Raw genomic sequence first — 1,299 nt, 5'->3', positions numbered from 1 at the left:
GGCGTACTGAAAGGTAAGCTGCATAATGATTAAGATCAAAGGCTCTGGGTCCAGACTGTCTGGGTTTGTATCCTGACATTATTACTTACAAATGGTGTGGCCCTGGACAAGTCACATAACTTCTCTGTACCTCACTTTCCTTGCCCTTTAAACAATAATACTATCAATTTTATAGGGATGTTGTGAAGATTAAATGAGCTACTTATTTATTTAAAGAGCTTAGGGCAGTGTCTAACACATAGTAAGCACTCAAAATCTATTAGCCAATATTATTATTATTTCTTATTCAATGAAAGATGTTACCACTTTAAATATTTTTTATATCACTGTCTCATACCCTTAACAAAAGTAGCCTTTTTTATGTGCTGGGAAATAATAACAAAAAAACATCAAAACAAAACAAGGTTTCAGTACATTCTTTTAAGGTAGCCATTCAATAGTCTTTTACATACAGGGGGTGAACTGGTTCTTCCCAGTTCAGTCATGGCCGATGAAGCAAAACCGGACAGACCCGAATGTGTAAAATGTGGATATACTGGAACAATAACTAGACTGGGAATACTTACAGGCCGTTGCTCTGCTAGAAACTTAAATCTCCCTTTCAGAGAACAGGGGCAGCATGTTGTTGCATAGTAACCAAATCTCTTGACCAGAAGAGTCTGAAACAATAGTGCCCAGCTCAAAATGGAAGTCAACTGCACCACTTTGAATGTGTGTTGCTCTCCACAGTCCTGGCAATAATCCTGTCTCTGACATCAGGCTCCTTAAAGGGCTCACTACGTCTCTTCCGAATCTCCCATTCCAGGGCTTCAACTCATAATTGTGTTCCCATTCCAGTGCACCCACATTTTACAAATACAGGTCTGTTCTGATTTCACTGTGTCAGCCATGACTGAACTGATTCAAACCAATTCTAAGTCTTGTTTATATGTCACCACCAAGTACCATGTTTTAATGGCCTACTTGGGGCCAAACCTGGGAGAGTAAGAGCTGTCACTTAACACATTTATGCTTACTTTGTCACTCTTTCCTCACCTTTGCCAACTGTGAGTTTATCCAGCAGGTGAAGGTCTTCTTTTGAGTATGTTCCTGTTCAGCTATTAATAAAAAGGGGGAGGAGGAAACAACAACAGTTATAAAACAAGAAACTTAGAAACCTTTTGAATATATCAAAGTTTCAAACTGGCTATGTGCATATAATTTACAATCTTACATGGTTTCTCAGGTCTAAATTTCCAATGTTCATCCATGAAGCACTTTAAAAATAATGCATTGTTATGAGAATTTTTTTAAGCCACA

The 1,299-nt window shown here is 38.1% G+C and overlaps 1 protein-coding gene across 1 annotated transcript in view; it reads right to left on the bottom strand.

Annotated features, from left to right (window-relative positions):
- Positions 1–1,250, bottom strand: part of SYNE2 (spectrin repeat containing nuclear envelope protein 2) — a 285,164-nt gene extending 283,914 nt beyond the window's left edge. The window contains exons 1-2 of the mRNA XM_042781144.1: positions 1,214–1,250; positions 1,036–1,097 (exon numbers count right to left, since the gene is read on the bottom strand). Coding sequence (XP_042637078.1) covers positions 1,036–1,097; positions 1,214–1,250 — 99 coding nt within the window. The remainder of the gene's footprint in view (positions 1–1,035; positions 1,098–1,213) is intronic.
- Positions 1,251–1,299: the final 49 nt, after the last annotated feature.

The sequence above is a fragment of the Orycteropus afer genome, unplaced genomic scaffold, assembly GCF_000298275.1.
Source record: "Orycteropus afer afer isolate SDZICR_OR568_19922 unplaced genomic scaffold, OryAfe1.0 scaffold00088, whole genome shotgun sequence".
Lineage (NCBI taxonomy): Eukaryota > Metazoa > Chordata > Mammalia > Tubulidentata > Orycteropodidae > Orycteropus > Orycteropus afer.
This window is presented reverse-complemented; position numbering and strand designations above follow the sequence as displayed.